Raw genomic sequence first — 20,307 nt, 5'->3', positions numbered from 1 at the left:
GTGTGTATTTATGTGTATATATATATATATATATATATATATATATATATATATATGTATATATATGTATATATATATATATATGTATATGTATATATGTATGGTGTGTATATATATATATATATATATATATATATATATATATATATATATATATATATTATATATATATATATATATATATATATATATGTATATATACAGTCACGTGAAAAAGTAAGTACACCCCATGTAAAGTTCTGACTTTTCCAACATATTTCAACATACAGCTATTTGATCTTCATTTCAACAATATTGATTGATAAAGGTGATATAATATGACAAATATCATGAAACATTTACATTTTGTAGTCCATTGTATAATTTAAATAAAAATAATGCAAATTTCCATTGTGGAAAAAGTAAGTACACCCCATGAAATGTTTTTTTAAATCTTTTTAACATATGTGGACATATCAATATTTGATCTTCATTTAAACAGTATCTATAGATAAAGGTGATCTAATTGAATAAAAAACAATGACAAAATTGACTTTGCAATAATTTATTCAACAAAAAATTGTTGCACAGCATGCACAATTGCATGCACAGCTCGTTTCAAATCCCCCCACAACATCTCAATGGGATTTAGATCTGGGCTTTGACTTGGCCATTCCAGAACCCTCCATTTCTTTATTTTCAGCCATTCCTTGGTGGATTTACTGGTATGTTTAGGGTCATTGTCATGTTACAAGAAACACCTTCGGTTGAGCTTCAACTTCTCCGACAGATGGCCTCACATTATCCTCAAGCACCCTCTGGTACAATGAAGAATTCATAGTGGATTATATGATGGTGAGCTGCCCAGGCCCTGATGCAGCAAAGCTGCCCCAAACCATAATATTTCCACCACCATGCTTTACAGTTGGTATCAGGTTCTTGTGGTCAAATGCTGTCTTTGGTTTTCGCCAAACATGTCTTCTGGTACTGTGGCCAAATAGCTCTACCTTTGACTCATCTGTCCAGAGCACATTGTTCCAGAAGTGCTGGTCTTTGTCTTGTTGTTCATTGGCAAACTTTAGTCTTGCCCTGATGTTCTTTCTGGAAAGCAAAGGTTTCCTCCTGGCACACCTCCCATGTAGATCACATTTGTGCAGCCTCTTTCTAATGGTAGACTCATGCACTTTGACATCAACAGTGGCAAGAGCTACCTGTAGGTCCCGTGATGACATTCTGGGATTCTTAGAGACTTCTTTCAGCATGTTGCGGTCTGCTCTCGGGCTGAACTTGCTGGGGCGGCCTGGACTGAACAAGTTGGCAGTTGATTGGAATCTTCTCCACTTGTAGATGATCTTCCGGACAGTCGAATGATTGATTTCAAATTGTTTGGAGATCTTTTTAAATCCCTTCCCAGACTCGTCGGCATCTATAACCTTCTTTCTGAAGTCCTCAGAGACTATACACACATACTAGTGAGGTACCCGTGCTATGCAGAAAACAGAAAACATGTTAAAGCTGAAAAAAGTCGAAAGCAAACAAACAATGCGGAAACGGTGAATGCTAAAGCATGAAACCAATAAATTCCACATTCCTGTAGCACTTTCAGTCGCATGTCAGACATGGACAGCAGGTTCGTGAAAGACGTAGTTTAAAAAACGACGAATGGGAAACCATGAAACCAATGAATTCCACATATCTGTGCCACCTCTAGTCGAATATCAAGTCAAGCATGGACAGCAGGTTCGTGAAGGACTTCCATGAAAAACACACCCGTTTGGTTCTATACCCAGTCAATGGTGAATCTGCATATGGTGATCCGCGTATGTCACGCTTAGAAAGTAGAAACAGTCACGGCATTTCGTCATTCACTTGAACTCGATGTCTATATTTTCATTCCAAGCAGCATAACCCCAATCAAAAATTGAATAGCATCGATATAAAAAATTAACTTTTACCAACATTCGTAACGTAAACAAATATTTTAATCCGGATGTAAAGTAGTTCCGTACGGTCGGGGTGAATACAATTACAAATTCAAAATCGTAATTGTATTCACTCAATTCCAAACGTCATTCCAATCATAAATTGATACTTTAACAAAATACTGTTTTAAATGATGGTTGTATTGGGATATTATCAAACCAGCTCATTATCGTCATGTGTTCACTTCCGGATTCGCGGCAGGTTCGTATCGAATTAATTTCAAAATCATAATTTTATTGAGGAATTTATGAAACCTCCTTCCTACCTGACAACATCCGCTGGGACCCCGAAAACATTCCGCAGGATGTTTGGCGGGGCTAGCCCCAAAACTGAGGGAGTAGTTTGAGGACAGACAGACAGACAGACAGACACTCCTGTTTTATAATAGAGATAAATTTATATCTAATATATATAATATACCAGGAGAAGCCGAGAGGAATTGACTTCCGGTTCCTCGGGCGAGTGAGGCGTGCTTCGAGCTCTCCACGGCATCGAAGTTTGACTGTTTTCCCATTCTTGTCTTTGTCAAATTTCCACTGGTTATTTTGCTGTGTACATGTTATTGTGTGTTTCTAGTTGGTGTTGGTTTGTGGTTCGTGCAAACTTGTGTGTAGTTAATCGTTTTATGAGTCGTACCTCGTGCGCAGCCTGGTGACTTGGGGCTTCCCTCCCCCGTCGGTGTTTTGTCGGTTTAGGTTATTTCCTTCGCTGTATTGCTTGTTTCTTTTATTTTGTTTTCTCCCCCTCACCTCACCTCCCTAGACAAATAATTCTATATTGATTCTTTCTCTCCTCCCGGACACGTGCTTGTTCGCTCTCCTCCTCGTCTCGGATTGTGCCCCGCCCCCTGTATCTCGTTTTCTTCCGCCTCTGCTCCTTCTTTCTCAAATCCACGTTCTCGCTTGGAGACTTTTCCCGGATTGTTTTTTTCATCGTTCTGTTTGGATATTGTTGTAATATGTTTAAACCGCAGCGGTGATGCTGACGCCCCCCCCCCCCCCCCCCCCCCCCAGAATTTACATGTTTTAAACGTTTCCCAGTGTGTACCCTGGTCAGAATAGGTACACCGTATCCATGCGTGTCGTAAGAGACGACTAAGAGGGTTGGCGTCGGGAAGGGCATCCGGCCATAAAAACATTGCCTCAAAAAGAGAACCATGACAATCACAAGTACATATGGGCAGGGTGCAGCCCGAAGTGGAGATCGGTTTCTGAGGTTTGGGACATGGAATGTGGGGACAATGACAGGGAGATCAGGAGAAGTGGTGGAAGTATTGGTCAGAAGAGAGTGGACATATGTTGTGTGCAAGAGACGAGATGGAAGGGAAGTGGTGTGAGAATGGTGAAGGGTAGGCAGGGACAGAAATACAAGTTTGTGTGGCAAGGGTGCCGGAGGCGTGAATGGTGTTGGTGTCCTGTTTTCTGAGGAGTTTGTAGACAGTGTGGTGAGTGTGACTAGAGTGAGTGATAGGTTGATGATGGTGAAAATGATGATTGGAAAGCTCTTGGTGAACGTCATCTCGGGATATGCTCCGCAGGTTGGTCGAAGCGATGAAGAGAAGGACAAGTTCTGGTGTGCGATAGAGAAGCTGATGGAAAACGTGAAAGATGAGGAAGTTGTTGTGGTGGGAGGAGACCTGAATGGACATGTGGGAAGGAGTATGGATGGTTTTGAGGGAGTTCATGGGGGTTACGGATATGGTGTGAGAAATGGAGAAGGTGAAAGGATTTTGGAGTTTGCTGATGGAGCTGATTTGTTGATTTGTAATACTCAGTTCCAGAAAGAGGACAATAAGCTTGTTACATACACGTCAGGTGGGTCGACGACAACCGTTGACTACCTGATGGTGCGTCGGCGAGATAGGGGGCACCTCCTGGACACAAAGGTGATCCCGGGGGAGGAGGCTGTTTCACAGCACCACTTGGTTGTCTGCGACATAAGGATGAAAGGTGCGAGGAGAGCCCGGCGGGTGAAGTACCAACCGAGAATGAAGGTGTGGAGGTTGAAAGAGGTGACAGTAAGGGAGGCATTAAAAGAGAGGCTGAGTAGGGTAGAGGATGATGTGGTTGAGCTTGAAAGTGGTTGGATGTCAATGAAAGCTAGTCTGTTGGGAGCCGTTGGTGAGGTATGGCGGCCGGAGTGGCCCCCGGTGATTGTCATGATGCACAAAGATGTACTCCGCTGTGCGAAGCGCCGGGGGGGACGTAGGACTGGGGCCACCGTGGCGGGACGTTGGCACGGGGGCAAATCGTCGGGCGGCCTCCTGGAGGTCCGAGCGCTGGTGTGCGGCGGACCAGGGACTGGTAGCGTCGGGCACGAACTCGCCCGGGACGCAGAGCGGCTGGCCGTAGACGAGCTCGGCGGCGGACGCCCGTAGGTCCTCCTTGGGGGCCGTGCAGAGGCCCAAAAGGTCCCACGGCAGCCGGTCGGTCCAACCGTCGTCCTGAAGGCCGGCCATGAGTGCGGCCTTCATGGAGCGGTGAAACCGCTCGCACAACCCGTTGGCTTGGGGGTGGTAGGCCGTGGTGCGGTGCAGCGTGACCCCCAACGAGCGGGCGACCACGCCCCAAAGTTCGGACATGAACTGTGGGCCGCGGTCGGACGAGATGTCCGCCGGTGCGCCGAAGCGCGCGACCCAGGTGGCGATGAACGCCTGCGCCACGTCGGCGGTGGTGGTGGAGGTGAGGGGCACGGCCTCCGGCCACCTGGTGGTCCTGTCCACCATGGTGAGCAGGTGGGTGAACCCCCGCGATGGGGGCAGGGGACCCACCAGGTCCACGTGGACGTGGTCGAAACGCCGTGCAGGCACGGTGAAAGGTGCTAGCGGGGCCTGGGTGTGGCGGTGGACCTTGGCCCGCTGGCAGGCCGTGCAGGCGTTGGCCCAGTCGCGGACGTTCCGTTGAAGGCCGTGCCAGACGAAACGCGCCGACACCAGATTCTGAGAAGCTTTCCGGCCCGGGTGAGAAAGGCCGTGGATGGAGGCGAAGATGCGGCGCTGCCAGGAAACGGGCACGATGGGGCGAGGCTGGCCCTGGGAGACGTCGCAGAGCAGGACGGTGCCCGCGAAGGGGATGTCGGCCAGTCGGAGGCCCGTGTCCGCCACCCGGAGGGCCTGCACCGAGGTGTCGGTGGTCTGGTCGGCCGCCATGAGCGCGAAGTCCACGCCGAGGTGGACCGCGTTCGCGCTGGCCCAAGAAAGACAGTCGGCCACGGCGTTGTCTTTGCCGGCGACGTGCCGGATGTCCGTGGTGAATTCCGACACGGCGGAGAGGTGGCGCTGCTGGCGGGCCGACCACGGCTCCGTGACTTTGGCCATTGCGTAGACCAACGGCTTGTGGTTGACAAAAGCCGTGAACGGGCGGCCCTCCAGGAGGTGTCGGAAATGGCAAACGGCCAGGAATAGACCGAGCAGCTCGCGGTCGAACGTGCTGTATTTTAACTCGTTCGGCCGGAGTTGCCGGCTGAAAAAAGCGAGTGGCTGCCAAACCCCGTCCACCCATTGTTCATGGACGGCGCCCACCGCTTAGTTGTAGGCGTCCGTAGTGAGGGCGATGGGCGCGTTGAGCACCGGGTGAGCCAGCAGCGTTGCGTCGGCGAGGGCCCGTTTTGCGCTCGCGAAGGCCGCGGACCAAACGATGTCATGCTTGGCCGGCTTGCCCCGGAGGGCCTCGTAAAGGGGCCGCATGAGCTGAGCAGCGCGGGGCACGAATCGGTGATAAAAATTCACCATGCCGAGGAACTCTTGTTGGGCCTTGATGGAACGGGGACACGAGAACGTCGTGATGGCCTCGACCTTGGTCGGCAGCGGCACGGCCCCGGTCTTGGTGATGCGGTGGCCCAAAAAGTCAACGGTCGTCGTGCCGAAGTGGCATTTGGCCGGGTTGACAATTAAGCCGTGCTCGCTGAGGCGACCGAACAGTGTTCGGAGGTGGAGGAGGTGCTCGGCGCGGGACGTGCTGGCGACGAGGATGTCGTCCAGATAGACGAAAAGAAATGGCAGGTCGCGCAGCACGCCGTCTATTAAGCGCTGGAACGCCTGGGCCGCGTTCTTGAGGCCAAACGGCATCCTCAAAAATTCGAACAGGCCGAACGGCGTGATGACGGCCGTCTTCGGGACGTCGGCCGCCCGGACAGGTACCTGGTGGTATCCCCGTATCAGGTCAATTTTGGAAAATATGACCCGTCCCGCCAAACGGGCGGAAAAGTCCTGGATGTGCGGGATCGGGTACCTGTCGGGGGTGGTAGCGTCGTTGAGGCGGTGGTAGTCGCCACACGGGCGCCATCCGCCCCCCGGCTTTGGCACGATGTGCAGTGGTGAGGCCCACGCGCTATTGGAGCGCCGCACGATGCTGAGGTGCTCCAACGCGTCGAACTCGGCCTTTGCCACGGCGAGCTTGGCCGGGTCGAGGCGGCGGGCCCTGGCGTAGACCGGCGGGCCCGTAGTGGGTATGTGGTGCTCGATCCCATGCCCCACTGCGACGGCCGAAAACGTCGGCCGCGTGAGGGCCGGGAATTGCACGAGCAGGCGAGCGAACTCGTTCGCCGTCGGGAGGGCGCACGCCAGTTCGGTCGGCACGGAGCTGCTCATCGTGCACGCCAGGGAGCTGAAGGTCTCGGCGTTGACAAGGCGACGTCGTTTGACGTCGACCAGCAGCCCGTGCGCGCAGAAGAAGTCGGCGCCCAGCAAAGCCATGGGGATGCAGGCGGTCACAAAGGTCCACTGAAAGCGCTGGCTGCCGAAGCAAAGGGTGACGTCGCGCGGGCCGAAAGTGCGTATGGCCGAGCCATTAGCAGCGACCAAAGAGGGGCCGCAAACGGCGTCCCGCCTGTCCTGCTCGGAGGCGGGTATGACGCTCAGTTGGGCGCCGGTGTCACAAAGGAAACGCCGCCCGGACGCTTTGTCCCGAATAAAAAGCAAGTTGCCCGAGTGGCCGGCGCTCATGGCTGGGAATGAACGCCGGCCCGGCCGTTTCCCGACTTGCCGAAAGTGCACGGGGGTCGACACGTCCGAGCCTTGTGTCCGAACCTGGCGTGGTAATAACACCACGCCTGGTCAGGTGGAGGCCCCGGCCGTCGTGTTGGAAGCGGTCGGCGCGGCGTGGTGGCCGCCAGTTGCACCGGCAGTTCGGCCTCCAACCGCGTAGGGCGCTCGGGCGTCGTGGGCGTCGCCTCGGACGGCGGCAGGCTCCAGGTAGCCGCGCCGATGTGTTGGCCCGCCGAGGAGATCTTATCGGCTTCCCTGGCGAGGGCGCGGGGATCGGTGATCGACGTGCCAGCCAGGGCGAGGCGTACCGGGTGAGGCAGCTGGCGAAGGAACAGCTCGCGGAACAGAAAATCCGGAGAGTGCTCACCGAGCAACGAGAGCATATAGTCCATGCGCTCGGACGGGCGCGTGTCGCCGAGCTCGGGCAGGTCGAGCAGGCGCCGTGCGCGTGCCGCCGGTGAGAGGGCGAAAGCGTCGAGGAGGAGCGTCTTCAGCGCGTCATACTTGTCAGCAGCCGGCGGGTGCTCGAGGAGGCTCAGGGTGCGGGCCGCGGTGGCGGAACCGAGCGCTGCCACGACATGGTGGAAGCGGGTGTCGTCCGCGGTGATGCCTCGCAGGGCGAACTGGGAGTCCGCCTGGGCGAACCAAACAGCCGCGTGAGCCTCCCAGAAGGTAGGCAGTTTAAGAGTCACTGCCGTGTCCATGTCGGTAGGTCACCAGTGAAGGAGCTGCGCTCCAACGCGAGTTGAAAGAATTGACGCGACCAAAGACGGAATTCGTTTGAGTTGCTTTATTGAAACAAAACAGCTCAGGTATTCTCACAAGCCCGTTTATCGGGCAGCAATATATATACACATTTATGCCGGGGCGTTTGCCCGGGAAAACCGAGACCGGGCATGCCCCGGTGTCAAGGGCGAGTCCTGGAAAGGCGAGTCTGGACATGCCCGGGCGTCCTGGCCGCGGCCTGGCAAGTCGAGGCTGGGCGTGCCCGAGCGCTCTGGGCGAGCCCTGGAAAGGCGAGAGCGGGCATGCCCGGGAAAGACGAGACCGGGCGTGCCCGGGAGGTTCGGGCGTGCCCGGGAACAGCGAGTCCGGGCATGCCCAGGAGAGGCGCGTCTGGGCCCGTCCGGACGAGCCCGGCGTGGCGATCGCGCCCTGGCCGCGTCCTGGCAGGTGCAAGGCGATTGTGTACATTCAGCGGGAACCGCTACAACATGATGATGATGATCATCATCATCATTATTTATCTTGCAGAAAGATAATGTCATTGAAAAGCGCTTCACGGAGACCGCAAAAGTTTTGGCCTCAATATTTACGTGAAAAAAAATCAACATATAATTGACATTTTAGGTTCCAACCACATGTTAACGTCCAAACTGCATGCAAAAACAGTTATCATCGATGTACATTGTACAGTGTTGCTTACTCGAATGTTGTTCTTTAGACACACACACACACACACACACACACACACACACACACACACACACACACACACACACACACACACACACACACACACACACACACACACACACACACATGTTCAACTTTGGCTGTGTGTAAATTTAATATCAATGACTGTATCTGAAAAGTTTTAGTGGAGAAACAATTATAGTTGTTGTTGTGGAGTTTCAACGTTCTCCATTACTCATTGTGTGGAAATATCTCAATCTTTGTTCCAAAAATCCAGTTGAAAGTCATTTTGAAGAATGGCAAAATACAGGGCTGACGTTACTGTATGTATGGCTGGACAACTAGTAATTCTGTCCTATGTTGTTCTGTTGTTGGGCACTGGAAAATGTGGAAAATGCAATGAACCTTTTTCACAAGATTCTCATGCATTACCAGTTGATCTATTGTGCTAACAATCAATGCTTACCAACCTAAAATAAAAGACAACTGTTACTATTCCGTGGGCCAGCCTGTACTATTCAATTTATCTCCCAGCAGGCCCTGTGTTTGCTAGTGACTCCGCTAGTTTCCTGCCAGTGGAGGATCAGGGAGAAGGCCGACTGAGAGCACAACCACAACGCAGGGCCCGACGGAGTGAGAGGGGTCGTAGGACAGGGAGCATCTGGCCTCGAGAGGAAGACCCATGTGGAGAAGCTGTGGAGCCACGAGCTTGGGGTTCCGACGACGTCAAAATGGAGTCAAATAATGTGCAGGGTCAGTTTGAACTTTAATTGTTAGCATTTGGCTGTTGGATTGATGGTAGATTCCTGTAAGTTAATATATTTTACGTTAAGATGTATGTTCATATTTCTGCAGAATAATGGTATCCTATTTTTAGCTCACCTGGAACGAAGTTCAGGGGAGCTTATGCGATGGCGCGTCGTCAGTCCGTCCGTCCGTCCGTAAACACTTGAAACTTCTTCTTCAAAACCGCTGATGGGATTGCGACCGAATTTGGCACAAATGATATTTGTTGTGTTGTGACTCAAGTTTGTTCACGGCATTAAAACAATCTGAGTCTAAGGGGGTCTACCTCGAGGTCAAAGTGGATCCAGGTTTGATCCCCCAAAATACATATTTGCTTTCTTCTCTGAAACTACACACAACATTTCGATGAAACTTGACCACAACCTTCATCACCCGTGATGTACCGAATATTGTTCACGGCACTAAGAAAATCGAAGTCTGAGGGGGGTCAACGGGGGGTCAAATTGGGTGCAGGTTTGATCCCCCAAAATACATATTTGCTTTCTTCTCTGAAACTACACACAACATTTCGATGGAACTTGACCACAACCTTCACCACCTGTGATGTACCAAAGTTTGTTCACGACATTCAAAAAATCTGCCCCATTGGTGGTCTACGGGGGGTTGCCCCTAAAAATAGGTATTTGCTTTTTTCTCAGAACCTACACACCTACACACACAATGTTAATGAAACTTCACCACAACCTTCATCATCCGTGATGTACCAATGTTTGTTCAAGGCATTGGAAAAATTGCGGTCTGAGGAGGTACACGGGATGGGAGGGGTGGGTGAGTTGCCCCCCACAATAGGTATTTTTTTTGTTTGTTTGTTTAAAGTCTTATGATTATATTAGTATGATTCCACATGCTGCCCTGTCTTCTAGCAAGCATTGAAATTGGTTTAAAATAACTTTAGTCGGTGCAGTATACTGTTTAATCTACCAGGTGAGCGCCGGGGGTATTGCCCCTATGTTTATTTAAGTATCTGCGCTATGTATCGCTTGAGTTGATCATCTTTCTATTTTAAAGTTGTTGAAGTCCCATTCCGCCTTAATGGTCTCAACCATAGTTGTGTACTATGAAGATCTGCTTATACATCACATTAACAAGCTGCTTCCTATGTGAACTGGCAGAGATGAACTCGGCAGCCGTGTGTGTGGCTACTTATGAACGGGTGATGGAGATTCCTCGACAGTCGGGACAGGATGTGAAGGCAGAAAGTGGTGTAACGGAGCATGTGGACGCATCAGGTGCAGAAAGATTTTCTTTCAAAAAAAAAATGTAAAAAAACTTAGCTTATGTCACTTAAAAAAAAGACTAAAGTGCCAATCCTGTTGTACCATCGAACTTAATCCTTGGCTCTCGCTTCATTACATTTCATTCCTCCTTTCTCATTCAAATGGGTATTAAACATGATGTTTATCTGTTGCACTCTGTGTAGTAAATTGCATCATCAGTTGGGGTGCAGTTTTTATTATCACAAGTACGGCATTTGTTCTTGATAAAACATCATTGCTAAGGAACTGTTTGGCGCATTCCAAATGCCTCTTTTTCCCAGTGAAATGAGGATAGATTGTGATCCTGTCATGAGCTACTACAATTTGTACACTATATTCAGCCATTGTGTTTAGACTTCTATCAGACTTGTGATCTGTAAGAAGCTTTCACTTTATTGGCAAATATGTTTTTTGACTACTGTTTTGCATAAATGCCGAATGCCTTTAATTCGGTCAATATAATGTTGGAATTAGTCACTTTTATTTCTCGCTCCTTTCTACTGATTATAGCAACAGGGTAATTGGTTTTGTATGAACGTATTATTAGCTCACCTGGAACGAAGTTCAGGGGAGCTTATGCAATGGCGCGTCGTCAGTCCGTCCGTCCGTCAGTCCGTAAACACTTGAAACTTCTTCTCCGAAACCGCTGATGGGATTGCGACCGAATTTGGCACAAATGATGTGTTGTGTTGTAACTAAAGTTTTTTCACGGCATTAAAAAAAATCGAGGTCTGAGGGGATTTACCGGGGTCAAAGTGGATCCAGGATTGACCCCCCAAAATAGGTATTTGCTTTCTTCTCAGAAACTACACACGAAATTCCAATGAAACTTAACCACAACCTTCATCACCAGTGATGTACCAAAGTTTGTTCACCGTATTTTTAAAAAATCTGCGCCTTTGGGGATGTACAGGGGGGTTGATCCCCAAAATAGGTATTTGCTTTTTCTCAGAAACCACACATGCAATTCTGATGAAACTTCACCACAACCTTAATCACCCGTGTTGTGCTAAAGTTTGTTCCTGGCATTAAAAAAAAAATAGGGTCTAAGGTGGTCTATGGGGAGAGGGAGTGGGGGTGAGTTGCCCCCAAGTTGTAATTTGGCACCGCCACCTGGGCAGAGTCAAAAGGTCAAATTCCCAAATATGCCATTACACTCGCATTGTAAAACATTTTTAAATTAAACTTTGTATTTGCAATCAACATTGGGGGATGCATGAAATATTGTTACGTTTGTAGTGGGAGGAATGGGGTTTCATCACCTTCGAATACAGATGAAAATTTATGGAGCAGAATATGGTCCGTGTTCGGATAGTTAGCCAATCTCAGTAATAAGCAGAGAAATGCAGCTTAGGATTGGCTGTTTGATGTGCACCATACGAAGGGTGGTGCGTTGAAATAAATAGTTAAGGTTTAAAGTTGAGACAATTGTACGTAAAGCCTCCTGTCACGTCACCAGATGGCCTTAGAAAGCGAAGGGAGGAGTTTTTGGCGCACAGGAGAGGAGGACCTTGGATTGCCTCACAAGTGGTAGTGTTGTCCGAAGAGTAAGAGTAAGAGCTTTCGGCTCACAGGTTCTGTGTGCACTGGAGGGAGGCTGGTATAAAGCGGACTCTGAGGAGAATTGGGATCATGCCAGAGAGGGAGAGGAAAAAGTTCATTTCATCTGTTGAGAAGTGTTCTCAGTTCGTTGCCTGCTTGTCATCCTGCTCCATCGTCTGCTCCCCGTTTTGTCTACCTACTGCCTGTTCGTACTTCGTCGTCCATCCTCGTCCATATTTGTTGCCTCCTTGTCTTGTTTGTCCCTGTCTGTCCATGACTGCTTGCCATCTTCGGCTCTTCAGCAGCGCTAAGGCCCACCCGGTTGCTACTCCCCCTCCTCCCCACCCTCATCCGTCTGTGATGTATATAATTCTCTTGTATAATATAATTATTTATCTGTTACATTCATTGCATTCCACATTTTCTTCCCTTCCTTAACCTGCCATTGTACCTCCGTCGGGTCAATATTCCCCTGGTTTTGTTGTGGGGAAATAAGCCCCTTTTTAAAGGGGTTGGCTTTTATTGTCCCCCGTCGCACAGCGGAGCGAAAGGGGGACTATGGTTTTCCCCTCCGTCCGTGTGTCCGTGTGTCCGTGCATGTGTGCGTGCGTGCGTAAGCGAAGGACCGCATTCGAATTTGGTGTGTGGGTGCGACCCACGTCAAAATCCAAGATGGCCGCCACCATGTATGTCTGATGCCATGTATGTCTGAACCTTGTGAGCTGAATATCTTGAAAAATAAGCGAAGTACCAACTTCTAATCTGGTGTGTGGGTGTATCTAGGCACAAGGAAGAACGCTATTGAAAATTGGGTCGCCACGTCAACATCCAAGATGGCCGCCGCCATGTATGTCTGAACCTTGTGAGATGAATATCTTGAAAAATAAGCGAAGTACCAACTTCTAATTTGGTGTGTGGGTGTATCTCCGCATAAGGAAGAAGGCTATTGAAAATTGGGTCGCCACGTCAACATCCAAGATGGCCGCCGCCATGTATGTCTGAACTTTGTGAGATGAATATCTTGAAAAATAAGCGAAGTACCAACTTCTAATTTGGTGTGTGGGTGTATCTCCGCATAAGGAAGAACGCTATTGAAAATTGGGTCGCCATGTCAAAATCCAAGATGGCCGCCTTGCGTCTTCCACTTTGTCAACTCGCATCATTTCACCGACGGGGGACCTAGGCGTAACGCTTATTAGCCTGGTGTTGGCTTAGTGGTTAGGGTTTGACAGCTTAGGATCCTGGGTTCGAATCCCGGTCGATCGCTGAATTAACGCCAGGGGGGTTGACTCAGCCTGTCATCCTTCCGAGGTCGGCAAATTGAGTACCAGCTTGCTGGGATGAATGATCACGGTGAATACCCCGATTTAGAATAGGTACACCGTATCCCTGCGCATCGTAAGAGCGTGACCAAGGGTTGGCGTCAGGAAGGGCATCCGGGCATAAAAACATTGCCTCAAACAGGGAACCATGATTGTCATGTGACAATTTGACAGTTTGACATGGCAAGGCTAACCCCCGCTCGCGCTCTTGCGGGGAAAATGGCCTTAAAACGATCATTCATTTTAAAGGCGCGAAGGAGCCACGTGTCTCTCCTGGCATTCTCGTGCACAAGCAAATCCACCATTATTGTCTACCAAACGCAAATCCACCAAACGCAGTCTGAGGAAGTTAGCAGCCAGTTCGGTCCAGCAGTCTGTGTTAACGGACAGGTTGGACATGAAAATATGGAACGATTTTTTTGGATTTGACCCTGGGTTCAAGCTGCAGGGGTGGGGACTTAGGTTCACAGGGGTAAAAATGGGGGTGGAGGGGGTGGGGAATAGGGGGGGAAATTTTGCCTCAACATTTGATATTGGGTCATTCCTGGTAGAACATTTTGCTATCTTTCAACTTTGCTTTAAGTGGGATGCGTGGGGATTTGAGATGTTGTGATGTTGTGGAGTCGACTTCGCTCTGGTTGCCCTTAACAGAGGAGAGGGTATTGCATCTGCGTCCGTTTGTTTGTTTGTTTGTTTGTTTGTCCGCACAGAACGTGAGTATGTGTTAAAAATTACATTCGACTCTTTCAATCCCCAAGACCCATTAAGACTCCAAAATAGCGTAAGACCCATTAAGCTCTTAAGATCCCTAAACTCTTAAGACCCTACAGTATGGCACCCCGCCCTACTCACCAAACTCTCCTCTTACGGTATCTATGAAAATCCGCACACATCGCTTGCGGAGTTCCTCTCCGGTCGCAGTCAACATGTGGCCCTGAATGGAATTCTCTCATCTCCCCTTCCTGTCCAGGCCGGAGTTTCTCAAGGCAGTGTTCTGGGCCCTGTGCTTTGTCTGGTCTTCGTCTCTCCGACTCTCTGGAAAATCCTCTCTATCTCTGCTAATTACTCCACTCTCTGCCGCTCCATATCTCAACCGCCAGATTGATAGGCAGCAGCCTCTTCACTCTCTTCAGACCTGGATAAAATTACAAACTGGTCAAACAAGTGGAACATGTCTTTCAATCCTGACAAATCTCACACTCTCACTTTGTCTCTCCGAAAAGACCGTCTGGACAACCCTCCCATCTACTTTCTGAACAAGCCTCTTGAAGTAGTTCTGTCACTCAAGCTTTTGGGTCTCACTATCTGCCATGATCTTTCCTGGGAAAACCACATTTCCAAGCTGGCCTCCAAAGCCAGTCGCCGACTGGGCATCCTCCGTCGTGCGAAGTCCTTTCTGGGCACTTCTGAGCTCCTCATCACATACAATGCTTTCATCCGCAGCTCAATGGAATACTCCTCTCCCTTTTGGGCTGGTGCTGCTGCCTCACACCTAACTCAGCTTCACGCTGTGGAAACCAAGGCTTTTCAAATCATTGGAATCTCCCGCGATGAAGCTGATTCTGAGGGCCATTCACTGTTCACCGCAGGCAGGTTGGTGGTCTTTCTGTCTTCTACCGACTCCTCTCCAGCCTAGATCCCCCTGCTCTGTCTGCGCTCTGTCCCTCACAATATTCCTGCAGGACGCACAAGATCTGCCGGCAACCCTCTTTTGGTTAAACTGCCAAAATCGAGACTCTCTGCTCACCTTCACTCTTTCATTCCTCTTTATTCCTGCCTCTGGAACAAACTCCCTCACTCTCTTCAATTCTACTCCTCCCTCCAGGTCTTCAAAACAGCTGTCCACCACCATCTTTAATCTTCCCCCATCCAAAACCTTGATCTTTTCTACCCCCGTTAATACACCCCAAATCCACATTTTTCAAATTCCGTTTTCTTTCCTGAAAGTCTTGGTAGTGTCCATCTTATTTATCCCATGTACCCTACGGTGGAGCTTAAGAAATTTTAAAAAACTAAATGTTTATTTTTGAAAGTCTTACCCCCTTAATCTGTTCCATATAATATAGAAACACTGTATAGAAAATGTGAGCACTATATTATTATGTTTAGGGGTAGCTCAAGGGCCGCAAACATTATGAAAATTATAAAAATTCAACGAATTACGAGTATATCAGACTATATCTTAATTTATTTTAAACAACACACTTGAACACAGTATTTATTTTTGAACACGTTAATAGTGAATTCTTTGTTCAGTTTCTGACAGAGTTCATAGTATCAGTCTGACAATGTCCAGCAAACCCCAAATTTATTATTTTCATGGCATCCCGGACAGTGTATGTTTTCTGCTATCAGGGTACATTCTGCGATGGTCCTCGACAACTTGCAGCAGGAATTGCAGCTGAGTTTCATCGCGGGTTATCAACCCACTGTACTCCTGAATGAGTGCCACTCCACGTTCAGCGTAGTCATTGACAACTTTTAGAGAGTTGACTGTTTCTGCAGCCTGCTTGTAGTCGTCTCTGTCATCCCACAAGTCCGGATCAACCGCGAGAAATCCATCTGGAAGTTCCATCATTCGCAGAAGTTTCATTGACCTTGCTGTGACGAAATCTTCCAAGTTCTTGTCCTTGAATGAATCAAGAGCAACAGTGATTCGCTTGGAATGATCCTGATCTTGGTCTTCTTCATTCTTCATGGCACTCACCATCAGTCTCTTGGTTGCCGAACTGACCCGACTGTCGAAGAAAGCCAAGCTAACAAGTTCCTGTGACAAGTACCACACGTGATTGGAAAACTTGCGTGATGTTGACTTTGAGATGGCTGGATGGATTGATGAGTATTCAAGCAGTGACTTCAGCAGCAGCAGGTCACTGTAAGGAGCACCTGATGCTTGAGGTGCAGAGATCCAGGCTGTCAGGTAGACACGTACTGTGAATACACACACATCACGTAATCCTCTCTTTTCTGCAGGAGTCAGTTTGAATTGAGCCTTGAACATCCAGATCTTGAGACAGTATATTACTTTGGACATCCAGCGGGCGTGGTGCATTGCTCCGGGTGACATGAATCGCACTCCTCTGGCAGGAGCAGCACCGAGAAAGACAATCACAAGTTCCAAGAATTCTTTATAATCATCTCTCGGCTGACTCTTCAAGATGCTTGTTGGCATAATCGATAGTGCCTTGCTTTATGTCTTCCACTAGACTTGCCACGTCATCAGCTGCAATCCCTGGTTCATACTTGGCCGTGTCTATGAATCCCCAGTATTCCTGGAAGCGTTTGAAGAGTGGAACCTCGGGAGAAGATTTGGCTCCCAATCCCATACACACTTGGAACACTGCACCAATTATCAATTCCATAATGTGATGCCTGCAAGCTAGTGACAAGAGCTCCTTCTCAAGCTTCTGCTCTAGGAGGACACAGGCACCAGCGATCCGACCAGTGTTTGAGCTGGTCGTGTCAAAACACATAGCTCGGATGCTGTCGGCTACGCCCCAGTCTTCAATGGCTCCAAAGACAGCAGCAGCCTGAGCCTCGCCTGTTCCAGATGGAAGCTTGGCAACTGTGAGTAGCTGAGAAACTCCTTTTAGACTGCCAGGTGTTCCAATTTTTCATTTCATTTCGTGACCTGAAAATCGGGTGGGCATCAAATTGGCATGATAATATAGAAAAAATTAAGAAATAATGTTCATGACTTTTCACAAGTCAGATTCTGGTACGTTAGTCTGTAATATAATGTTGAAATGTATAATTTTATTTCCAAAATCTCCGTTTAGCCTCGAACGCATTTCGATGTATTGACCAATGAGGATCGCGCTTATTCGCGCTACGAACGATGTCTGGGCTTCCGGCTGCGAGTAAACAAAATGGCGGCCTCCAGTAGCAGCGACGGTGACGAGGGTGGGAGCGAGAAACGCTGTTATATGTGCATTTCTCCGGCCAAAAGATCAAGTTTAATACCTTTTAGTGATATAACATGGCCGCGATATTTGCAATTTGTTCTTACGTGGCAGAATTTAGAAGGTGATCAAGCTGAAATTGCGAGAAATTTCGTGAAGAACCACGCTGACGAATTCAGCGAACGTGGCAACAGTATGGTAACAATACCTGCTATAGCTATACCGCATGATGCAGCGTTTCATCAAGTGTGTTATTCACGATTTACCGATAAACAACGAGTGAGCAGGGTGCAAAGCAGCATGAAAAAGAGAGAAGAAAATGCAGCCAATACTGGTAGGTTGAATAACTTGAATAATAAATCATGACAATGCTTCAAAACTTAGTTTGATTTTTTTTTTGTGAGGTATATGTAAAATGATTTTGTGTGTAGTCGAACGATTTTGAATTGAAGGAACTGTCCAATATTTATGCAAGGAGGTAGGGCCGAGGTGAAACAAATAAATTTTTAAAAGGAAGTCTGAGGGGGGGGGGGGGGGGTGGGGGGGAGGGAATCTAGTCGGGCTAACCATGACTTGAGGTCTAGACATTTTTAACTCACATAATTTTAATTGTTTTCTTTTATGTGTATTTATTGCAGCTTCAACATGCAATGACATCAACGTCAACATTGACAAGGTGCATAAAGGCCCACAACCAGTCAAGAAACGTGCTCTACGCTCCAGCTTAGGCAAGCCCAAATGTTCAGCCAGATCCCAATATGTGTTGCCTAATATATGCATCCTTTGTCAGAAAGAGAGAACAATCAATACAGGCAAAAGGGGCCGAAGAAAAGAGCCTCTAACAAGGTGCTCAACAATTGAGGCACCAAGACTGCAGCAAGCCGCTAAAGACAACAACAATACAAACCTGCTGCTTCAAATTCAAGACAGCGATTGTGTTGCGATAGAGGTAAAATACCATGGTCGCTGCTACAAGGAGTATACCCGGTATTTAGGCAAGCTAGCAACAACACCTAATGCAGAGCAACAAGGAGACTCCAACTACTCAGAAGCATACACATTATTTTGTGCAACAGTCAAGGATCTTATAATAGACAACAAGGAAATCTACAGACTGAAACGACTTAATGACATGTTCATGAAACAAATCAAAGCAACACACGGAATAGAATCAAACTACAAAGTGGCTTTCTCAAGACAAGACTGATGAAAACATTTCCACAACTATGCTTTCTAACCCCGTATATGCGCTGCCAAGGACACCTTGTGTATGTTAATGACATCTCCACTGAAGTGCTGGTTGAAGAAAAGAAAGTGTTGCAAGAAACCATGCATGGTTCAGGTGATGACACAACAGAGACAGAACAAACATCCGACTCTGAACCAACCCCACCAAAGCAACCTGGGTATACTGAGAATAACCTTAGAGAACACTACTTCACTGCGCTACAATTGAGAAATGCAATAGATGAGATCAAGCCAAATATGCCATGGCCCCCAACCTCTGAGCACCTGACAACAAATGCCGCAGAAGCAATTGTACCTGCCTGTCTCTATAACTTTATTGCATGGATGGTGGGAGTGTCAGACGAACCTGATTCTGATGAGTTTGTAAAGATAGAATCTTCAATACATAGAAGAATTCTCACAATTGCACAGGACATCATATACCTCCAATCAAAGGGAAGGAAACAGATGCCCAAACATTTGTCACTTGCAATGACAGTACGTCATCTCTCAGGTTCAGCCCAATTAATCAGCCTACTGAACGGGTTTGGTTACTGCGTCTCAAACTCTGTCGTCTTAAATCGTGACACTGCACTGGCTAACCAAGAACTACATCGTGGAGAGGATGCTCTTCCATCAATCATTCAGGTGGGCAAGCATGTCACACTCGTATGGGACAATAATGACTTCGGGGAGGAGACATTGTCTGGGCGCGGAACAACGCACAATACCAATGGGATTATAATACAGCGACCAAGTCAATCCCATGAAGTAGTACAACCAGCACCAGTCACTACAGTTAAGAGGACGCGGGAGAGATCGATGCAGCCACCTGCAGTGAACCTTGCCACATATTATGGAGGGAAAAACGAAGGACCCGCTCCATTCGCAACCAGCGTTCCATTGGATCGAGCAACGTACTTCCCATTACTCCAGCACCCTAAGACGATAGACCTAGCATACCACATCACCAAGTACAACATTGACGGGACTCTGCCATCTTGGACAGGATTCAACCAACTACTGTCTTGTGTTGAAGTTCCACCAAAGAGCGTGATAGGGTATCTCCCTGTCATTGATGCCACTCCGACTGAAATGAATACGGTACTAACAATACTGCAGAGAAGTGTTCAGATCGCCGACAAGTTACAGTTGGAAGCAGTCGTCATTGTCGTTGACCAAGCCATCTATTGCAAGGCACAGCTCATTAGATGGAAGAATGCACAGTTCATGAAGAGACTGGTAATTCGACTTGGGGCATTCCACACTGCAATGTCCTTTCTTGGCTGTATTGGAAAGAGATTTCGAAATGGTGGTCTCCAAGACATCCTGGTTGAGTCAGAGATTGTTGCAGTGGGGTCTGTGAATGGAGTGTTCAGCGGCAAGCATTACAACAGGGCAGTTTGAGCCCATAAGCTGATGTCAGACGCGATGCAGCAGATGCTCCTGGATGCATATTTTGAATCTATTCCAGAACATGAAGCGGGTAGAGTGAAGGAACTTTTGTCAAACTTAGCTGAAGCTTTCCCACATCCAAACTACCATGTCATTCTCAACACTGACAAGTTCAAAGACTTCAAAACCTCCTTTGACAAATTCTTAGAAGCAAGTGACACCAAACCAACATTTCGCTTCTGGAGTTCATACATTGAGACGGTGGAGCTTCTCTAGCCCATCTCGAGTTTATCATGACGTCAATGCGCACTGGTTCGCTTGTACGCCGCGTAATTGTCTGATGGGTTAAAATATCACCCCTTACACACTTATTGGACCTATTAACAGTTTCAAAATAGCATTGGTAAACCACCATGGATCGTAGTAGCAACACCAATCACAAATATTGCACAAAAATTTAAAATTATGCAGGTTTTAAGGTCCAAAAACATGAC

The 20,307-nt window shown here is 48.2% G+C and overlaps 1 protein-coding gene across 4 annotated transcripts in view; it reads left to right on the top strand.

Annotated features, from left to right (window-relative positions):
• The window catches only part of LOC137430149 (uncharacterized), a 45,746-nt gene that overhangs the window by 16,411 nt on the left and 9,028 nt on the right, over nt 1-20,307 (top strand). For 2 of the 4 annotated variants that reach the window (XM_068120802.2, XM_068120785.2), the window contains 2 exons: nt 8,900-9,115; nt 10,282-10,398. In XM_068120802.2, the coding sequence (XP_067976903.2) occupies nt 8,900-9,115; nt 10,282-10,398 (333 nt within the window). Of the gene's footprint in view, nt 1-8,896; nt 9,116-10,281; nt 10,399-20,307 lie in introns of all 4 variants that reach the window. The other 2 variants (XM_068120794.2, XM_068120777.2) reach the window with 1 other exon arrangement.

The sequence above is a fragment of the Myxine glutinosa genome, chromosome 1 (genome assembly GCF_964187855.1).
Source record: "Myxine glutinosa chromosome 1, kmMyxGlut1.1, whole genome shotgun sequence".
NCBI lineage: Eukaryota > Metazoa > Chordata > Myxini > Myxiniformes > Myxinidae > Myxine > Myxine glutinosa.
The sequence above is the reverse complement of the archived record's forward strand: the minus strand, read 5'-3'. Positions and strand labels throughout refer to the sequence as shown.